Source organism: Somniosus microcephalus, unplaced genomic scaffold (assembly GCF_052327205.1).
Source record: "Somniosus microcephalus isolate GS21.2 unplaced genomic scaffold, FLI_Smic_1.0 unresolved_chr1, whole genome shotgun sequence".
NCBI lineage: Eukaryota > Metazoa > Chordata > Chondrichthyes > Squaliformes > Somniosidae > Somniosus > Somniosus microcephalus.
The window spans coordinates 148,774,050-148,793,415 of record NW_028225179.1 but is presented as its reverse complement, the minus strand read 5'-3'; the positions used below and the strand labels follow the sequence as shown (position 1 = coordinate 148,793,415).

The following is a 19,366-nucleotide window of genomic DNA, read 5'->3' as shown; positions in this document are numbered from 1 at the left end:
GTGAATGTGAATGGGATTGGGAATGTGAATGGGAACGTGATTGGGATTGTGAATGTGATTGGGATTGGGAATGTGAATAGGATTGAGAATATGAATGGGTTTGGGAATGTGAATGGGATTGAGAATGTGAATCTGTTCGGGAATGTGAATGGGATTGGGAATGTGATTGGGAATGTGAATGGGATTGGGAATGTGAATGGAATTGAGAATGTGAATGTGTTTTGGAATGTGAATGGGATTGGGAATGTGAATGTGAATGGGAATGTGATTGGGATTGTGAATGGGTTTGGGAATGTGAATGTGTTTGGGAATGTGAATAGGATTGGGAATGTGATTGGGATTGGAAATGTGAATGTGATTGAGAATATGAATGGGTTTGGAAATGTGATTGGGATTGGGAATGTGAATGGGATTGGGAATGTTAATAGGATTGGGAATGTGAATGAGATTGGGAATGTGAATGTGATTGAAAATATGAATGGGTTTAGGAATGTGATTGGGATTGGGAATGTGAATGGGTTTGGGAATGTGAATGTGTTTGGGAATATGAATGGGATTGGGAATGTGATTGGGATTGGGAATGTGAATGGAATTGAGAATGTGAATGTGGGAATAGGAATGGGATTGGGAATGGGATTGGGGATGTGATTGGGATTGGGAATGTGAATGGGATAGAGAATATGAATTCGTTTGGAAATGTGATTGGGATTGGAATTGGGAATGTGAATGTGAATGTGTTTGGGAATGTGAATGGGTTGGGAATGTAAATGTGTTTGGGTGTGTGAATGAGATTCAGAATGTGAATGTGTTTGTGAATGTGATTGAGAATATGAATGGGATTGGAAATGTGAATGAGATTGAGAATGTGAATCTGTGTGGGAATATGAATGGGATTGGGAATGTGATTAGGAATGTGAATGGAATTGAGAATGTGAATGTGTTTGGGAATGTGAATGTGATTGAGAATATGAATGGGATTGGGAATGTGAGTGTGAATGTGATTGGAATTGGGAATGTGAATGGGATTGGGAATGTGAATGTGTTTGGGAATGTGAATAGGATTGGGAATGTGATTGCTACTGAGAATATGAATGGGATTGGGAATGTAAATAGGTTTGAGAATGTGAATCTGGGAATGTGAATGGGATTGGGAATGTGATTGGGATTTGGAATGTGAATGGGATTGGGAATGTGATTGGAATTGAGAATGTGAATGTGTTTGGGAATGTGAATGTGATTGAGAATATGAATGGGATTGGGAATGTGAATTGGATTGGGAATGTGAATGGGAATGTGAATGTGTTTGTGAATGTGATTGAGAATATGAATGGGATTGGGAATATGAATGGGATTGAGAATGTGAATCTGTTTGGGAATGTGAATGGGATTGGGAATGTGATTGGGATTTGGAATGTGAATGGGATTGGGAATGTGATTGGAATTGAGAATGTGAATGTGTTTGGGAATGTGAATGTGATTGAGAATATGAATGGGATTGGGAATGTGAATTGGATTGGGAATGTGAATGGGATTGGGAATGTGAATGGGAATGTGAATGTGTTTGTGAATGTGATTGAGAATATGAATGGGATTGGGAATATGAATGGGATTGAGAATGTGAATCTGTTTGGGAATGTGAATGGGATTGGGAATGTGATTGGGATTTGGAATGTGAATGGGATTGGGAATGCGATTGGAATTGAGAATGTGAATGTGTTTGGGAATGTGAATGTGTTTGGGAATGTGAATGTGATTGAGAATATGAATGGGATTGGGAATGTAAATAGGTTTGAGAATGTGAATCTGTTTGGGAATGTGAATGGGATTGGGAATGTGATTGGAATTGAGAATGTGAATGTGTTTGGGAATGTGAATGTGTTTGGGAATGTGAATGTGATTGAGAATATGAATGGGATTGGGAATGTGAATTGGATTGGGAATGTGAATGGGATTGGGAATGTGAATGTGTTTGGGAATGTGAATGAGATTCGGAATGTGAATGTGTTTGTGAATGTGATTGAGAATATCAATGGGATTGGGAATATGAATGGGATTGAGAATGTGACTCTGTTTGGGAATGTGAATGGGATTGGGAATTTGATTGGGAATGTGAATGGGATTGAAAATATGAATGGGTTTGGGAATGTGATTGGGATTAGGAATGTGAATGGGTTTGGGAATTTGAATGTGTTTGGGAATGTGAATGGGATTGGGAATATGATTGGGAATGTGAATGGAATTGAGAATCTGAATGTGGGAATATGAATGGGATTGGGAATGGGATTGGGGATGTGATTGGGATTGGGAATGAGAATGGGATAGAGAATATGAATGGGTTTGGGAATGTGATTGGGATTGGGAATGTGAATGGAATTGGGAATGTGAATGTGTTTGGGAATCTGAATGGGATTGGGAATGTGAATGGGAATGAAAATATGAATGGGTTTAGGAATGTGATTGGGATTGAGAATATGAATGGGTTTGGGAATGTGAATATGTTTAGGAATGTGAATAGGATTGGGAATGTGATTGGGATCAGGAATGTGTATGGGATTGGGAATGTGAATGGGATTGGGAATATGAATATGTTTAGGAATGTGAATGGGATTGGGAATGTGAATGGGATTGAAAATATGATTGGGTTTAGGAACGTGATTGGGATTAGGAATGTGAATGGGCTTGGGAATGTGTTTGGGAATATGAATGGGATTGGGATGTGATTGGGATTGGGAATGTGAATGGAATTGAGAATGTGAATGTGGGAATGGTATTGGGGATGTGATTGGGATTGGGAATGTGAATGGGACAGAGAATATGAATGGGTTTGGGAATGTGATTGGGATTGGGATGTGAATGGAATTGGGAATGTGAGTATGTTTGGGAATGTGAATGGGATTGGGAATGTGATTGGGAATGTGATTGGGATTGGGAATGTGATTGAGAATATGAATGGGTTTGGGAATGTGATTAGGATTGGGAATGTGAATGTGTTTGAGAACATGTATGTGTTTGGGAATGTGAATGGGATTGGGACTGTGATTGGGATTGGGAATGTGAATGCAATTGAGAATGTGAATGTGGGAATATGAATGGGATTGGGAATGGGATTGGGGATGTGATTGGGATTGGGAATGTGAATGGGATAGAGAATATGAATGGGTTTGGGAACGTGATTGGGATTGGGATGTGAATGGAATTGGGAATGTGAATATGTTTGGGAATGTGAATGGGATTGGGAATGTGATTGGGATTGGGAATGTGAATGTGATTGAGAATATGAATGGGTTTGGGAATGTGATTAGGATTGGGAATGTGAATGTGTTTGAGAACGTGTATGTGAATGGGAATGGGATTGGGACTGTGATTGGGATTGGGAATATGAATGGGATTCAAAATATGAATGGGTTTAGGGATGTGATTGGGATTGGGAATGTGAATGGGTTTGGAAAGGGAATGTGAATGTGTTTGGGAATGTGAATGAGATTCGGAATATGAATGTGTTTGTGAATGTGAATGTGATTGAGAATATGAATGGGATTGGGAATGTGAATGGGATTGAGAATGTGAATCTGTTTGAGAATGTGAATCTGTTTGTGAATGTGATTGGGATTGTGAATGTGAATGGAATTGAGAATGTGAATGTGTTTGGCAATGTGAATGCGATTGAGAATATGAATGTGATTGAGAATGTGAATGGGATTGGGAATGTGAATGTGATTGGGATTGTGAATGTGATTGGGATTGGGAATGTGAATGTGTTTGGGAATGTGTATAGGATTGGGAATGTGATTGGGATTGGAAATGTGAATGGGATTGAGAATATGAATGGGTTTGGAAATGTGATCGGGATTGGGAATGTGAATGTGTTTGGGGATGTGAATGTGTTTGAGAATGTGATTGTGAATGTGAATGGGATTGTGAATGTGATTGGGATTGGGAATGTGAATGGAATTGAAAATATGAATGGGTTTAGGAATGTGATTGGGAATGTGAATGGGTTTGGGAATGTGAATGTGTTTGGGAATGTGAATGGGATTGGGAATGTGATTGGGATTGGGAATGTGAATGGGATTGAGAATGTGAATGTGTGAATATGAATGTGATAGAGAATATGAATGGGTTTGGGAATGTGATTGGGAATGTGAATGAGATTGAGAATATGAATGTGTTTGGGAATGTGATTGGGATTGGAAATGTGTTTGAGAATGTGAATGTGTTTGGGAATGTGAATGGGATTGGGAATGTGATTGGGATTGGGAATGTGATTGAAAATATGAATGTGTTTAAGAATGTGATTGCGATTGGGAATGTGAATGGGATTGAGAATGTGAATGTGTTTGGGAATGTGAATGGGATTGGGAATGTGATTGGGATTGGGAATATGAATGGGATTGGGAACATGAATGTAGGAATATGAATGGGGTTGTGATTGGGAATGGAATTGGGAATGTGAATGTGTTTGGGAATGTGAATGTGTTTGAGAATGTGAATGGGATTGGGAATGTGAATGGAATTGAGAATGTGATTGGGATTGGGAATATGAATGGGATTGAGAACATGAATGTAGGAATATGAATGGTATTGAGATTGGGAATGGGATTGGGGATGTGATTGGGAATGTAAATAGGATTGGGAATGGGATTAGAAATGTTAAAAGAGATTGGGAATGAATGTAATTGGGATTGTGAATGGGAGCCCCATTCTTTAGATCTCTGGATCAGATTTGTTCCAATCCTATTATTATTGCCAACTCCCCCCCAGCCCCCTATAGTGCAATCTCCTATCTGCTGAAATCCCAAAGGCTCTTCTCCCTTCTGCTGATCCTCTCTTTACTGTGGCCTACCAGAGGCAAAGTCGGAAGAGGGATGTGTCCAGTACCTGTGGGGGGGGGGGGGTGGGTGGAGGTGAAGGGAGGCGGGGTGAACATGTGTCTGACGGCGGGTCAGGCCCCGCCCATCTTGGAATGTGTAAGGATGGAATGGAACAGGTCCATGTGGGATATTCCGGCAAGCCTACTGGAACGGATATGCTCTTGTTTCTTGGCCAGTCCAAGGAGGCTCGCAGGCTGAGTTCAGGAGTCTAAAGTCAATCGATCATTCCTTCAGCATGGAGTCAGAGAATGGGTTAGAGGGATGAACAAACGTTTGTAGCTGAGTGTTCCAGCGCTTGTCCATGGCGATGGATTCTCATGGATGGATTGTTCCAAGTTTCTGATGGCAATTAAGAAGAATCCTCTTTCAGATTTAACTCTGGACCATCCGTAATCGCTGGTTGAATTGACAGCCGGGAGCACTGCGATGGCTCGGTGGGTTAAGTGCATTGCTTGGTAGTAAAACTTGAGCTCATACAGACCGAGGAAGGTTTCCAGGTTCAATTCCCAATCCAGGCTAAGTTAAGCTTCTCTCAGTCCGAGGTGGCGACAGGTGCGCTACAATTAGCCTCAGTGCCCCTAGGCTGAGGGCGAGGAAGAAATGTGCCAGACGCCCAGCTCTTGACCGCCACCCAGCGACAGTGAGGGGGGGCGAAGTTTCAACTTTCAGCCAATGGAGAGGAATAGCAGGGCTGGGTGCAACATGGGCAGGCGATTTTCCGTGTGCCTTCGGGTGGGGACAGGATCAGGCACGCCCGTGATGCCTCCCGCAGTCGGATAGCCTCGCCGACGCTGCCCAGGCTCACACACATAACGAGCCACCGCCCGGATAAGCATTGAGTCATATCCCGGCCCCAGGAGAGTTGGAAGGGGCACTGGGATTCAAAATTGGAGAGGAGGCAGGAATGAATGAAGAAATGCTCGCTAGTCGGAATACAATAAATAAAACACAACAAAACTCAAAGGGAACTAAAGTGTACGCAGTGAGACAGTCTTGGTCCAAGTAGGGAAGACAGGCAAGGTTGATCCTACAACACCAAGGGGACCCTCAATCCACCAGCTTCCCCCTGGCTCTGTTCCAGCTCATGCTGTGCAGGATGCATTGACCTTTCTCAAAGTGCTTGCTCGGTGAGTCCACGACAGCAGGGAACAATAAATATTTTGGCCTTTGTCACAACAAGGTTTCAGATATCCATGTCCTTAGCTCCTTCAGCTGGTGGCCATCTTGGATAGTTAGAGAAAAGAGACATGCATGGCACAATAAGGTCACCGTGACAACGATAAAAAAATGGAGGACCTCCTTGACCACACTCTTGTTTGCGTCACCGCTGGCCATCCCCGAGTGGGAATGTTTCCGTCAATTCCTCTCATGGCAACACATTTAAGAGGACATGCCTTAAGTTCTGCCCTGAAAGGGTCGGGAATAGGTGTCGGGGGGCATGCAAACTTGGGCGAGTGGTCGAAGATGGGCATTCTGAATATCGCCGCCCCTCTCTCCCGACCCCACCACTTCCCCCGACTCCCTACGCCACTCCGTTTAGCTGCTTTGGGCTCGTCAGATCCACGTACAGTTCGGAGCGGAGGAATCGCGGGTAGGAGTCCTTCTCCATCAGGCCGTAGATCCGCTTCTGAGCCAGGTCGAAGGTCGAGCGGGTGGGGCTCAGGATGTTGCTGGTGGTCACGTCCCTCGTGTGGGAATCTAGGTTGACCTGGGGGAGAGAGAGAGAAAACACGAGAGGAAAAAGAAGTCAGATTTACAAGTCACCAAACTCTGTCAGAGGTGGGTGGATGGGAGAGGGTCGAGGGTTATGTCCAAATCCCCACTCCCCTCCAGAAGAGGCGGGATTGGCGCGATGCCCCGAAATCCCCCCCCCATTCCAGCCTCCGATACCCCCAGTGCAAAGCCAACCTGCAAGGTGCCGATGGAAGTGGGGCCCATGGGAGCACTGCACTGTCGGAGGGGCAGTACTGGGGGAGAGCTGCACTGTCGGATGGGCAGTACTGAGGGCGCACTGCACTGTCAGAGGGTCAGTACTGAGCGTTGCTGCACTGTCAGAGGGTTAGTACTGAGGGAGCGCTATACTGTCGGAGGGTCAGTACTGAGGGAGCGCTTCACTGTTGGAGGGGCAGTACTGAGGGTGCACTGCACTGTTGGAGGGGCAGTACTGAGGGAGCGCTGTACTGTCAGGGGGTCACTACTGAGGAGCGCTGCACTGTCGGAGGGACAGTACTGAGGGAGCGCTGTACTCTTGAGTGACAGTACTGAGGGAGCACTGCACTGTCAGAGGCGCAGTACTGAGGGAGTGCTGCACTGTCGGAGGGACAATATTGAGGGAACGCTGCACTGTTGGAGGGACAGTACTGAGGGAGCACTGCACTGACGGATAGTCAGTAATGAGAGAGCGCTGCACTGTCAGGGGGCAGTACTGTGGGAGCACTGCACTGACGGATGGTCAGTAATGAGGGAGCACTGCAGTCTGGTGAACCTTTGCTACACTCCCTCTATGACAAGTATATCCTTCCTTAGGTAAGACCAAAACTGTACACAATACTTCCGGTGTGGTCTCACCAGGGCCCTGTATAATTGCAGTAAAACATCTTTACTCTGTAGCCATCGAGTCTCGGATTTTGGATGGCAAAAGCAACAGTTCTGGGTCCCAGTGGGAGCTGATCGGTTGAGGAACTTCCCCGCTCTTACCTCTCTCGGGGCATGGGTAGCAATGAACTCCTCGAAGATCTTCTTGGCCTTGGATGTGAGTTTGGAGTTGGACTTGATCCTCCTGTAGTCTTCGCACGCCTGCCAGAACTCAATGTTCTCATCACTGAACTCCGTGCGCAGGAAGCCCTTGAACGCGATCAGCCCGTCTGTCGGTGGAATCAGAGCAGGTAAAGTGGACCTCTCGTGAGCACACTGCTGGGAGACACCGGGGGAGGGGGTGTCGCTTTCACCTGCAACGCTCGGGCAGAACACCGGTGAAGAAGATCGACCACTCGGTTCTACAACTGGCATCGCCAGCTCTCCGCCCGAGTGGGTGGAGGCACAAACTTCCCCCAATAACCGCTGGAACACAAACGGTGGCTGCAGACCAGGATGTGGTATCTGAGGATTAACTAGAGCTTTTACATGGAATGTACAGCACAGAAACAGGCCATTCAGCCCAACTGGTCCCTGCTGGTGTTTATGCTTCAACCACTCTCTGGGTAAATTGACTTCTCCTGACGTCTCTGTTGGATTTATTAGCGACCATTTTATATTTATGGCCCCTAGTTCTGGTCTCCCCCACAAGTGGAAACATCTTCTCTACGTCTACCCTGTCAAACCCTTTCATAATCTTAAAGGCCTCTATCAGATCACTCCTCAACTTACTCTTTTATAGAGTAGCAAACATTGTTCCTTCCCATCACTTTACTTAAGATTGGGAGGGGGCTAATCAGGCGGTAATTAGCTGGGTTAGATTGATCCTGGTTCTTGTGGATAGGACATATCTGGACAACCTTCGACATAGTTGGGTAGGTGCCAGTGTAAATGATCCCATGGCATTATTGCGAAGAAGAGCAGGGGAGTTCTCCCCGGTGCCCTGGCCAATATTTATCCCTCAACCAACGTCATTAAAACAGATGATCTACGTAAGAAATCAGAATTAGGAGCAGAAGTTGGCCATACGGCCCTTCGAGCCTGCTCCGCCATTCAATAAGATCATGGCTGATCTTCTACCTCAACTCCACTTTCCCACCCGATCCCCATTTCCCTTGATTCCCTTAGTGCCTAAAAATCTATCTCTCTCAGCCTTGAATATACTCAACGAATCAGCATCCACAGCCCTCTGGGGCAGAGAATTCCAAAGATTCACGACCCTCTGAGTGAAGAAATTCCTCCTCATCTCGGTCTTAAATGGCCGACCCCTTATTCTGAGACTGTGACCTCTGGTTCTAGACTCTCCAGCCAGGGGAAACATCCTCTCAGCATCTACCTGTCAAGCCCTCTAAGAATTTTATATGTTTCAATGAGATCACCTCTCATTCTTCTAAACTCCAGAGAGTATAGTCCCAATCTACTCAATCTCTCCTCATAGGACAGCCCTCTCATCCCAGGATCAATCTAGTGAACCTTCGTTGCTCCACCTCTAAGGCATGTATGTCCTTTCTCAGATAAAGGAGACCAGAACTGTGCACAGTACTCCAGGTGTGGTCTCACCAAGGCCCTGTACAATTGTAGCAAGATTTCCTTACTCTTATACTCCAACCCTCTTGCAATAAAGCCTGAATTACCAGTTGCTGTACCTGCACATTAACTTTCTGTTATTTGTATACAAGGACACAACCCACATCCCTCTGAATCCCAACATTTACTAGTCTCTCACCTTTAAAAAATATTCTGCTTTTCCATTCTTCCTACCAAAGTGGATAATTTCACAATTCCCCACATTATACTCCATCTGCCACTTTATTACCCAACCACTTATCCGGTATCACATTGTTGTTTGTGGGAGCTTACTGTGCACAAATTGGCTGCCACATTTCCTACATTAAAACAGTGACTACACTTCAAAAAGTACTTCACTGGCTGTAAAGTACTTTGGGGCGTCCCGAGGACATGAAAGGCGCTATAGAAATGCAAGTCTTACGTACTGTTCTGTACCAGGGGAGCAACTAACTCTGGGACAGGTGACTTTCAGCTTTGCTTTTCAATATCCTTTGCTTAACGCAGAAAAGTGCGAAGAGATATATTTTGGTAGGAAGAATGCAGAGAGACAATATAAACTAAAAGGGTACAATTCTAAAGGGGGTGCATGAACAGAGAGACCTGGGGGTATATGTGCACAAACCGTTGAAGGTGGCAGGGCAGGTTAAAAAGTGGTTAGAAAAGCATACAGGATCCTGGGCTTCATAAATAGAGGGGTAGAGTACAAAAGCAAGGAAGTTCTGATGAACCTTTATAAAACATTGGTTCGGCCTCAACTGGAGTATTGTGTCCAATTCTGGGCACCACACTTTAGGAAGGATGTGAAGGCCTCAGAGAGGGTGCAGAAAAGATTTACAAGAATGGTTCCAGGGACGAGCGACTTCAGTTATGTGGATAGACTGGAGAAGCTGGGGTTGCTCTCCTTAGAGCAGAGAAGGTTGAGAGGAGATTTGACAGAGGTGTTCAAAATCATGAGGGGTCTAGACAGAGCAGATAGAGAGAAACTGTTCCCATTGGCGGAAGGGTCGAGAACCAGAGGACACAGATTTAAGGTGATTGGCAGAAGAACCAAAGGCGACTTGAGGAAAAACTTTTTTATGCAGTGAGTGGTTAGGATCTGGAATGTACTGCCTGAAAGGGTGGTGGAGGCAGATTCAAAGGTGGCTTTCAAAAGGGAGTTGGATAAGTACCTGAAGGAAAAAAAATTGCAGGGCTACGGGGAAAGGGCGGGTGAGTGGGACTAGCTGAAGTGGTCTTTCAGAGAGCCGGCACGGGCTCGACGGGCCGAATGGGCTCCTTCTGTGCTGCAACCAATCTATGATTCTATGATTCTACTTATAAAAGAAGGAAGACATTATGAAAGAACTTGCATTTCTATATAGCACCTCTCAGCTCCTCAGGATGTCCCATAGGGTTTCACCGCCTACAAATTATTTCCAAAGCATAGTCAGGACAGCCAATCTTACACACAGTAAAGTCCCACAAACAGCAATGAGATAAAAGGCCAGATAACCTGTTCTGATGGGTAAATGCGGGAATTGCACTGCGAGAAACCCACCTCCTCTTCAAATAGTGGCCACGGGATCTTTTACGTCCACCTGAACAGGCAGATGGGGCCTGGGTTTAATGTCACACCTGAAAGACGGCACCTCCGGCAGTGCAGCACTCCCTCAATAGGCAATAGGGTTGGCAAACCTCCCGGATTATCCCTGAGTCTGCCCAGAATGGAAGATGAATCTCCCAGGCACTGCTGCTGGCTTCCCGGGACAACAGTAGAGCCCAGCGTCTTTGGGTTGGATCTGTGCACTTGTTTTGCCTGATTCATAGCGAGAGGATTCGAGTACAGGAGCAAGGATGCCTTGCTGCAGTTGTACAGGGCCTTGGTGCGACCACACCTTGAGTATTGTGTGCAGTTTTGGTCGCCTTATCTGAGGAAGGATGTTCTTACCATGGAGGGAGTGCAGCGAAGATTCACCAGACTGATACCTGGGATGGCAGGAATGACGTATGAGGAGAGATTGGGTCGATTAGGCTTAGAAGGATGAGAGGGGATCTCATTGAATTATAAAATTCTAACAGGACTAGACAGACTAGATGCAGGAAGCATGTTCCCGATGGCAGGGAGTCCAGAACCAGGGGTCACAGTCTAAGGATAAGGGGCAAGCCATTTAGGACAGAGATGAGGAGGAATTTCTTCACCCAGAGAGTGGTGAATCTGTGGAATTCTCTACCACAGAAGGCAGTTGAGGCCAATTCATTAAATATATTCAAGAAGGAGTTAGATATATTTCTTAAGGCTAAAGGGATCAAGGGATATGGGGAGAAAGCAGGGACAGGGTACTGAATTTGGATGATCAGCCATGATCTCATTAAATGGCGGAGCAGGCTCGAGGGGCCGAATGGCCCACTCCTGCTCCAGCTTTTATGTTTCTCTGTTTCGCAGGAGGCCTCCTCTGGGTGTCAGCTGTGGCTCAGTGGGCAGCACCCTCGCCTCTGAGTCAGAAGGTTGTGGGTTCAAGTCCCACTCCAGAGACTTGAGCACAAAAATCTCGGCTGACACTGCAGTGCAGTGCTGAGGGAGTGCTGCACTGTCGGAGGTGCCGTCTTTCAGATGAGACATTAAACTGAGGCCCCGTCTGCTCTCAGGTGGACATAAAATTTCAAAGAAGAGCAGGGGGAGTTAGCCACAGTGTCCTGGCCAATATTTATCCCTCAATCAACATAACAAAAACAGATAATCTGGTCATTATCACATTGCTGTTTGTGGGAGCTTGCTGTGCACAACTTGGCTGCTGCGTTTCCCATATTACAACAGTGACTACACTTCAAAAGTACTTCATTGGCTGAAAAGCGTTTTGGGACACCCTGAGGTTGTGAAAGGCGCTATTGAAATGCAAATCTTTCTAATTTTCCCCTAATTCCCTGAACTTAAAGTCATAGATTTATACAGCACAGAAAGAAGCCCTTCGGCCCATCGTGTCCACGCCGGCCATCAAGCCCTGTCTATTCTAATCCCATTTTCCAGCACTTGGTCCGTAGCCTTGTATGCTATGGCGTTTCGAGTGCTCATCTAAATCTAAACTTCTCGAGTGAAACCTCAAGCAAAGACGCTCATTTACGGGGACTGAACCTTTGTAAAGGAAATGCGATCACATTTGCAAACTGCGGGCAATGTGTCACACGATCGGACGTCACACGACCAGGTGTCACGTGATCGAATGGCCCGTGATCACGGCTCCAGGAATACGACCAACCAGAGCGGGCACCCCCTAGCGGACAACCAGCGGCAAGTCGACCGATCATTCCTCCACTGGATTAGGTGCAAACAGGGCGGTAGTGAGATGAAAATTCCTCTCCTCCGCCCATATTTGCTAATTCTGTTGATTTTTCAATAAATCCGCCAGTACCGCCTTACTGCCAGCAGGGGGCGACGCCCACGTGGAGAAGTAGAGGCCGAGTAGCAGCACCATCTCCTGGCGCTGGGCGGTACTACAGGACTATTTGAGTTCTCCCTCGACATTTCACACAACACACGCTGTTGGAAACACATTTGTCAACATGGATCGCAAATGTTAGCAAATGGTGGTTTCCAGAAAAATCAAATCCTACCAGGTGACGCTGCACAGCTAAAGCATAGATGGGAGTGATTCAAAGAGACTGTGAATATCTACCTGCCAATCAATTGATCCATCCATCCATCTGTCCATTCTTCTCTCCATCCATCCATCTATCCATCCATCTCTCCATCCATCCATCCATCTCTCCATTCTTCTCTCCATCCATCCATCCATCTCGCCATCCATCTCTCCATCCAACTCTCCATCCAGCTCTCCATCCATCCATCCATCCATCCATCTCTCCATCCAACTCTCCATCCATCCATCTCTCCATTCTTCTCTCCATCCATCCATCCATCTCGCCATCCATCTCTCCATCCAACTCTCCATCCAGCTCTCCATCCATCCATCCATCCAGCTCTCCATCCAGCTCTCCATCCAGCTCTCCATCCATCCATCTCTCCATCCATCCATTTCTCCATCCATTCATCTCTCCATCCATCCATCTCTCCATCCATCCATTTCTCCATCCATCCATCTCTCCATCCATCCATTTCTCCATTCATCTCTCCATCCAGCTCTCCATCCATCCATCCATTTCTCCATCCATCCATCTCTCCATCCATCCATTTCTCCATTCATCTCTCCATCCAGCTCTCCATCCATCCATCCATTTCTCCATCCATCCATCTCTCCATTCATCCATTCCTCCATTCATCTCTCCATCCAGCTCTCCATCCATCCATTTCTCCATCCATCCATTTCTCCATTCATCTCTCCATCCAGCTCTCCATCCATCCATCCATTTCTCCATCCATCCATCTCTCCATCCATCCATTTCTCCATTCATCTCTCCATCCAGCTCTCCATCCATCCATCCATTTCTCCATCCATCCATCTCTCCATTCATCCATTCCTCCATTCATCTCTCCATCCAGCTCTCCATCCATCCATTTCTCCATTCATCTCTCCATCCAGCTCTCCATCCATCCATCTCTCCATCCATCCATCCATCCATTTATCCATCCATCTATCTCTCCATCCATCCATCTCTGTCCATCTATCAACGTTGTGGGTTCAAGTCCCACTCCAGAGTTTCAGCACATAACCCAGGCTGACACGCCCAGCGCAGTACTGAGGGAGCGCCGCACTGTCAGAGGTGCCGTCTTTCAGATGAGACGCAAAAGATCCAACGGGCACTATTTCGAAAAAGAGTAGGGGGAGTTCTCCCCGATGTTCTGACCCATATTTATCCCTCAATCAACAAAACCAAACCAGATTATCTAGTCATTTATCACATTCCTGTTTGTGGGATCCTGCTGTGTGCAAATTGGCTGCCACGTTTCCCACATTAAAAAAGTGACTACACTTCAAAAAGTACTTCATTGGCTGTAAAGCACTTTGGGACATCCAGTGGTCGTGAAAGACGATATAGAAATGAGAGTCTTTCCTTTCTTGTTCGCTCCATCGCAAACCATCGATCTGTATTTATCTCACCATCCATCACAAACACACTCCACACTCCGCACATGTAAACTTCATCTCGGAAACTCTTAGATAAATGTGTGCACACCTTCAAACATATCTCATACACACGTGTATTCATGTACTCATGTGACTCTCTCACACATCTATGTACTCACATCGATGAGCCAGTAACTTCTCCAGTGATTCTCCCCACTGTACAGCTTCCTCTGCTGTAGTCCTGTACACAACACAGAATAGCAAAACCCATCAGAAACCAGGCAGGGCCACAATGGAGAACATCTAACATTACCCAGTCCCAGAGGCTGAAAGGATAGTGTCTGAACCACTGCACCGCCCAGTCCCAGAGGGGGAAAGGACAGTGTCTGACCCACTGCACCACCCAGTCCCAGAGGGGGAAAGGACAGTGCCTGACCCACCGCACCACCCAGTCCCAGAGGGGGAAAGGACAGTGTCTGACCCACTGCACCACCCAGTCCCAGAGGGGGAAAGGACAGTGTCTGACCCACTGCACCGCCCAGTCCCAGAGGGGGAAAGGACAGTGTCTGACACACTGCACCACCCAGTCTCAGAGGGGGAAAGGACAGTGTCTGACCCACTGCACCACCCAGTCCCAGAGGGGGAAAGGACAGTGTCAGAGCCACTGCACCACCCAGTCCCAGAGGGGGAAAGGACAGTGTCAGAGCCACTGCACCACCCAGTCCCAGAGGGGGAAAGTTCAGTGTCTGACCCACTGCACCACCCAGTCCCAGAGGTGGAAAGGACAGTGTCTGAACCACTGCACCACCCAGTCCCAGAGGGGGAAAGTTCAGTGTCTGACCCACTGCACAATCCAGTCCCAGAGGGGGAAAGGACAGTGTCTGACCCACTGCACCACCCAGTCCCAGAGGTGGAAAGGACAGTGTCTGGCCCACTGCCCCACCCAGTCCCAGAGGGGGAAAAGGACAGTGTCTGAACCACTGCACCACCCAGTCCCAGAGGGGGAAAGGACAGTGTCTGGCCCACTGCCCCACCCAGTCCCAGAGGGGGAAAGGACAGTGTCTGAACCACTGCACCACCCAGTCCCAGAGGGGGAAAGGACAGTGTCTGACCCACTGCACCAACCAGTCCCAGAGGGGGAAAGGACAGGGTCTGGCACACTGCACCACCCAGTCCCAGAGGGGGAAAGGACAGTGTCTGAACCAATGCACCACCCAGTCCCAGAGGGGGAAAGGACAGTGTCTGACCCACTGCACCACCCAGTCCCAGAGGTGGAAAGGACAGTGTCTGACCCACTGCACCAACCAGTCCCAGAGGGGGAAAGGACAGTGTCTGGCACACTGCACCACCCAGTCCCAGAGGGGGAAAGGACAGTGTCTGACCCACTGCACCACCCAATCCCAGAGGGTGAAAGGACAGTGTCTGACCCACTGCACCAACCAGTCCCAGAGGTGGAAAGGACAGTGTCTGACCCACTGCACCAACCAGTCCCAGAGGGGGAAAGGACAGTGTCTGACCCACTGCACCAACCAGTCCCAGAGGGGGAAAGGAGAGTGTCTGACCCACTGCACCAACCAGTCCCAGAGGGGGAAAGGAGAGTGTCTGACCCACTGCACCAACCAGTCCCAGAGGGGGAAAGGAGAGTGTCTGACCCACTGCACCAACCAGTCCCACAGGGGGAAAGGACAGTGTCTGACCCACTGCACCACCCAATCCCAGAGGGGGAAAGGACAGTGTCTGACCCACTGCACCAACCAGTCCCAGAGGGGGAAAGGAGAGTGTCTGACCCACTGCACCAACCAGTCCCACAGGGGGAAAGGACAGTGTCTGACCCACTGCACCACCCAATCCCAGAGGTGGAAAGGACAGTGTCTGACCCACTGCACCAACCAGTCCCAGAGGGGGAAAGGACAGTGTCTGACCCACTGCACCAACCAGTCCCAGAGGGGGAAAGGAGAGTGTCTGACCCACTGCACCAACCAGTCCCACAGGGGGAAAGGACAGTGTCTGACCCACTGCACCACCCAATCCCAGAGGGGGAAAGGACAGTGTCTGACCCACTGCACCACCCAGTCCCAGAGGGGGAAAGGACAGTGTCTGACCCACTGCACCACCCAGTCCCAGAGGGGGAAAGGACAGTGTCTGACCCACTGCACCACCCAATCCCAGAGGGGGAAAGGACAGTGTCTGACCCACTGCACCACCCAGTCCCAGAGGGGGAAAGGACAGTGTCTGACCCACTGCAGCACCCAGACCCAGAGTGGGAAAGGACAGTGTCTGACCCACTGCCCCACCCAGTCCCAGAGGGGAAAGGACAGTGACTGACCCACTGCACCACCCAGTGCCAGATGGGAGAGGAGAGGATGGATGGGGAGAGGAGGGGAGAGGAGAGGAGTGGAGGGGAGAGGAGGGGAGTGGAGAGGAGAGGAGGGGAGAGGAGGGGAGAGGAGAGATGGGGAGGGGAGAGGAGAGGAGAGGAGAGATGGGGAGGGGAGAGGAGAGGAGAGATGGGGAGGGGAGAGGAGAGGAGAGGGGAGGGGATGGGAGGGGAGAGGAGAGGTGGGGAGGGGAGAGGAGAGGAGAGGGGAGAGGAGAGAAGAGGAGGTGAGAAGCTAGGAGAGGAAAGGGGAGGAGGGGAGATGAGAGGAGAGGAGAGGAGAGGAGGGGAGAGGAGAGGAGAGGAGAGGAGGGGAGGAGAGGAGAGGAGGGGAGGAGAGGAGATGAGAGAAGGGGAGAGTAGAGGTGAGTAGAGAGAGGAGGGGAGAGAAGAGGGGTGAGGAGGGGAGAGGAGAGGAGAGGAGAGGAGGGGAGAGGAGAGGCGAGGAGAGGAGGGGAGAGGAGAGGAGGGGAGAGGAGGTGAGGAGGGGAGTGGAGAGGAGAGGAGGGGAGAGGAGGGAGAGGAGGGGAGAGGAGGGGAGAGGAGAGGAGAGGAGGGGAGAGGAGGAGAGGAGGGGAGTGGAGAGGAGAAGAGGGGAGTGGAGAGGAGAGGAGGGGAGAGGAGAGGCGAGAAGAGGAGGGGAGAGGAGAGGAGAGGAGGGGAGAGGAGGGGAGGAGGGGGAGTGGAGAGGAGAGGAGGGGAGACGAGGGAGAGGAGGGGATAGGAGAGGAGAGGAGGGGAGAAGAGGGGAGAGGAGGGGAGAGGAGAGGAGGAGAGGAGGGGAGTGGAGAGGAGGGGAGAGGAGAGGAGGGGAGAGGAGAGGAGAGGAGGGGAGAGGAGGGGAGAGGAGGGGAGAGGAGGGAGCGGAGGGGAGAGGAGGGGAGAGGAGGGGAGAGGAGGGGAGAGGCGAGGAGAGGAGGTGAGAGGAGAGGAGGAGAGGAGGAGAGGAGGGGAGAGGAGGGGAGAGGAGAGATGAGGAGAGGAGGGGAAAGGAGAGGAGAGGAGGGGAGAGGAGGGGAGGAGAGGAGGGGAGTGGAGAGGAGAGGAGAGGAGGGGAGGGGAGGGGAGGGGAGGGGAGGGGAGAGGAGAGGAGAGGGGAGGGGAGAGGAGGGGTGAGTTGGGGAGAGGTGAGGAGGGGGGAGAAGAGGAGGGGAGAGGCAGGGAGATGAGAGGTGTGGAGGTGCGGAGAGGAGAGGAGAGGTGAGAAGAGGAGAGGAGCAGGGGAGGGGAGGGGAGAGGAGGGGAGGGGAGAGAAGTGGAGTGTAGGGGAGAGGAGGGGCGAGGAGGGGAGAGGAGGGGAGAAGAGGGGAGAGGAGGGAAGGGGAGGGAAGGGGAGAGGAGGGGAGGTGAGAGGAGGGGAGAGGAGGGAAGGAGATGAGGAGAGGAGGGGAGGGGAGAGGAGAGGAGTGGAAAGAAGGGGGGAGGAATGGAGAGGAGGGGAGAGGAGATGAGAGGAGATGAGAGGAGAGAGGAGGGGAGAGGAGGGGAGGGGAGGGGAGAGGGGAGAGGAGGGGAGGGGAGGGGAGGGGAGAGGAGAGGAGGGGAGAGGAGGGAGAGGAGAGGAGAGGAGGGGGAGGAGGGGAGAGGAGAGGAGAGGAGGGGAGAGGAGAGGAGGGAGAGGAGGGGGAGGAGGGGAGAGGAGGGGAGAGGAGGGGAGAGGAGGGGAGAGGAGGGGAGAGGGGGGGAGAGGAGGGGAGAGGAGGGGGAGAGGAGGGAAGAGGAGGGAAGAGGAGGGGAGAGGAGGGGAGAGGAGTGGAGTGTAGTGGAGAGGAGGGAAGAGGAGAGGAGGAGAGGAGGGGAGGGGAGAGGAGGGGAGAGGAGGGGAGAGAAGAGGATGGGAGAGGAGGGGAGATGAGGGGGGAGGAGGGGGAAGAGTGGAGAGGAGAGGAGTGGAGAGCAGAGGAGGGGTGGAGAGGAGGGGAGAGGAGAGGAGGGGAGAGGAGAGGAGGGGAGAGGAGAGGAGAGGAGAGGAGGGGAGAGGAGAGGGTGGGAGAGGAGAGGTGAGTTGGGGAGGAGGGGAGAGGAGAGGTGAGTTGGGGAGGAGGGGGGAGGAGAGGAGGGGGAGGAGGGTAGAGGAGGGGAGAGGAGAGGAGGGGAGAGGAGAGGAGGTAGAGGAGAGGAGAGGAGGGGAGAGGAGCGGAGAGGAGCGGAGAGGAGGGAAGAGGAGGGGAGAGGAGGGGAGAGGAGGGGAGAGGAGTGGAGTGTAGTGGAGAGGAGGGGAGAGGAGACGAGAGGAGGAGAGGAGGGGAGGGGAGAGGAGTGGAGAGGAGGGGAGAGAAGAGGATGGGAGAGGAGGGAGATGAGGCGGGAGGAGGGGGAAGAGTGGAGAGGAGAGGAGGGGAGAGCAGAGGATGGGAGAGGAGGGGAGAGGAGGGGGAGGATTGGAGAGGAGGGGAGAGGAGATGAGGGGAGAGGAGAGGATGGGAGAGGAGAGTTGGGGAGGAGGGGAGAGGAGAGGAGGGGAGGGGAGAGGAGAGGTGTGTTGGGGAGGAGGGGGGAGGAGAGGAGGGAGAGGAGGGTAGAGGAGGGGAGAGGAGAGGTGAGTTGGGGAGGAGGGGGGAGAAGAGGAGGGGAGAGATGGGGAGATGAGAGGTGTGGAGGAAGGGAGAGGAGAGGAGGGGAATGGAAGGGAGAGGAGGGGAGAAGAGAGGAGATGAGAGGTGTGTAGTGGAGAGGAGTGGAGTGGAGAGGAGGGGAGGGGAGAGGAGGGAGAGGAGTGGCAGGGAGAGTAGAGGAGAGGAGTGGAGGGGAGGGGTGTAGGGGAGGGCAGAGGGGTGCAGAGCAGAGGATAGGAGGGGAGGAGAGGAGAAGAGAGATGGGGAGGAGGGAGAGGAGAGGAGTGGGGAGGAGAGGATTGGAGAGGAGAGGACAGGAGAGGAGAGGAGAGGAGGGGAGGGAGAGAGGGGAGAGGAGAG

General features: G+C 50.5%; 1 protein-coding gene across 1 annotated transcript in view; it reads right to left on the bottom strand.

The window, feature by feature from the left end:
- Window positions 1-4,724: 4,724 nt before the first annotated feature.
- The window catches only part of LOC147096228 (regulator of G protein signaling 3-like), a 102,600-nt gene continuing 87,958 nt past the window's right edge, over window positions 4,725-19,366 (bottom strand). The window contains exons 4-6 of the mRNA XM_085975078.1: window positions 14,254-14,315; window positions 7,569-7,735; window positions 4,725-6,579 (exon numbers count right to left, since the gene is read on the bottom strand). Coding sequence (XP_085831204.1) covers window positions 6,394-6,579; window positions 7,569-7,735; window positions 14,254-14,315 — 415 coding nt within the window. The 3' untranslated portion in view covers window positions 4,725-6,393. The remainder of the gene's footprint in view (window positions 6,580-7,568; window positions 7,736-14,253; window positions 14,316-19,366) is intronic.